The sequence below is a fragment of the Cupressus sempervirens genome, chromosome 1 (assembly GCF_028749045.1).
Source record: "Cupressus sempervirens isolate cs-2001-9-10 chromosome 1, ASM2874904v1, whole genome shotgun sequence".
Taxonomy (NCBI): Eukaryota; Viridiplantae; Streptophyta; class Pinopsida; order Cupressales; family Cupressaceae; genus Cupressus; species Cupressus sempervirens.
In genome coordinates, this window is record NC_143118.1 from 378,472,406 (window position 1) to 378,475,127 (window position 2,722).

Consider the following 2,722-nt stretch of genomic DNA (forward strand, 5'->3'; position numbering starts at 1 on the left):
AAATCTATATATTTAGATAAAAAAGAGGTTGAAAATTAATTATTCCTATACATCAAAGTAACAATTGTACGTCATCACCCTCCTTTAAAGATCAAACAAAGAAGTAACTCAACCTCCACGGGAAATAAATGATAACATATATTGTATAATTCCTTTTGCAATTAAAAACTAACCTGGCTTTAAAGTCAAGGCTTAGGTTAGAGAATCATCCCACTTCATACCGACCTAATTAGACATCAATTTTTTCTTGGTAAGAATATGGACGAAGGCGTTGTGTAGAAGTCCAGTAAAAGACGAATTAACCGAGTTTATAAAGTTTTCTGAGAGTGTACTACAGTTACCGTACTTTGCAAGGCAGTAAACGAGCATTGCAATGTAAATATTGAGGAGAAATCACTGCCATTTACGTGCTTATTATTTTTCGACAAAACGGACTTCATGTCACTTACTTATATATCAGACGTTAGACCGTATATCGCTAGAAAGAGATGGATAATTTATTGATAGCGGCAATTCTTGTATTGATTGCAGGCCCATCTGTATATTCTGCGGTAATCCCTGCTTTAATATCGTTCGGAGATTCTACAGTTGACGCAGGAAATAACAATTATCTCCTCACATTAGCAAAGAGCAACCATCCTCCCTACGGACGAGATTTCCCTGGGAAAAAGCCAACTGGTCGATTTTCCAATGGATTCATAGCGATAGATTACGTCGGTATGGCTATCTGATTCATATTGGGATTTTCCTCTTCTTGTAATTCAATGACTTAAAAGTAATTTCAATTATATTTTCTTCGCCTTAATTTTGTGTTGTCCTTCGTAGCATCCATGCTTGGACTGGGCTCTGCAACGGTCGCTTATTTGGACCCGGATGCTAAAGGAGTTAACATTGTTAGAGGAGTTTCATTTGCTTCTGGAGGATCTGGTTTATACCATGGCACTGCCAAACTTTATGTCAGTAATTCGCGTGTTTCATTACTATGAGAAATCATATTACTTAGAAACTGATTAAACTAAGTCCATCTACAGAGTGTCCTAAGTCTAGAAGATCAGTTAAAGCTCTACAGACAATACAGAGAGGATTTAGCCGGCGTAGTGGGCGCTGCAAACGCCTCGAGAATTCTATCGGGCGCTGTTTATCTGATAAGCATCGGAAGCAATGACTATCTTAACAACTACTACGTGAACGTAATTCTTCAGATTGAATATAATCGCAGGCAGTACAGAGAACATCTGCTCAATCTTTTGTCGAGTTTCTTAGAGGCAATTTCTTCAAACAGAGACTTCTGTCATGTTTTTGAAGCTGTAGAATTGTACTCCAATGTCGTTATGAAGTTATCATGTATTTATTGTCATGTGTTGAAATGCAGGAACTTCGAAAGTTGGGCGTACGTAGAGTGGCGGTGGCATCTCTTCCTCCGTTTGGCTGCTTGCCGTCGCAAATAACACTGTACGGTCTCGGAAAGGAGACTTGTGTTGAAAAACTTAACGAAGAGGCGATGATTTTTAATTTGGAAATGCTGAAACTATTGCAGATGTTTAACGGAACAGATGGCATAAAGATTGCCTATTTAGACATTTTCTCCCAGCTCTATGACGCTGCAAGATTCCCAGCGAAGTATGGTGAGATATGTGAACGTCATCTTTACTTTGGACTTCTTTTGTTCTAACTACATATCTTGTCGTGTTCAACTCTGATCGTTCGTGTAAATAGATAGATATAAAATAATGTTCAATTGTTTATATCAATAAATCCATCATTCCATAATCTATCGAATGAAAGAGAGCTGTAAAGAAATATGGATCATGAAATACGATAAGAATCTTCTTAAAATAATCAGGGAGCATTAATATATATTTTCTATTGTTGTTGAAATGGTACAGGGTTTTTAGAAGGGCGGAGAGGATGTTGTGGAACAGGGCTTCTGGAAGCGTCGATCTTGTGTAACGAATTGAGTATTGGGACATGTGCAGACGCTTCAAAGTATGTATTTTGGGACAGTTTCCATCCATCAGACAGAATGAACTATCTTGTCGCAAAAACACAGCTTCCCAAAGCTCTCCAGCAATTGTTATGACATCTGCTATTATCTACTATGGTTATAATTCATTTCGTACAATATTTATTCATTCAAACACTCCCACAAAGCTGCCGGATTCTGTATGAAAATTTTTCACATCTATTGATTCTTTGTTTTCAGATGCTTGCTAGAAACGTTTGTGAAACTGTCTAATCAAGTACAAGATTCCTCATCGATCAGGGTTGAAAAGTTTATTGATTCTATGTCTTCAATTCATGTTTAATCACATACGCAGCTCACAAATTTGTAGATGGAACTTATAAAGATGATTTTTTTACTATAGGTCGCCAAATTATTTACTGGTGAAGTATTTAATTATACTATTATTAGACATAACTAATGAATAGTATGAGCATAACAATTCAAGACAATTGTGCAACAACAAAAGCCCCCACTTTCTTTGCAATAACCAAAAAAAAATGACAGAATTGTTAAAATCTACTAAAATGCAAACGATTGTAAAAATCACAACCAGGCTGAGAAAACTGCTTCCAAGCCCGATCCCTACAATAGGAAGCACAGAAAGCCCTCAGTTTTTCAGCATCGGCAAAGGATAGTCGTAAAGTCTTTTATTCCCTACAAAAGAGCTCACATTGAATCTTGGCAGAGCTCCCTCAAGTCAAATACAACAATTATATA

The 2,722-nt window shown here is 36.8% G+C and overlaps 1 protein-coding gene across 1 annotated transcript; it reads left to right on the forward strand.

The window, feature by feature from the left end:
• Positions 1 to 431: 431 nt before the first annotated feature.
• LOC149577825 (GDSL esterase/lipase At5g03810-like) lies at positions 432 to 2,234 on the forward strand. Its single transcript, XM_089793714.1, has 5 exons — positions 432 to 717; positions 826 to 956; positions 1,032 to 1,265; positions 1,373 to 1,625; positions 1,887 to 2,234. Exons 1-5 carry the CDS (start codon positions 489 to 491, stop codon positions 2,078 to 2,080), a joined length of 1,041 nt encoding a protein of 346 aa, XP_089649840.1. The 5' UTR covers positions 432 to 488; the 3' UTR covers positions 2,081 to 2,234.
• Positions 2,235 to 2,722: the final 488 nt, after the last annotated feature.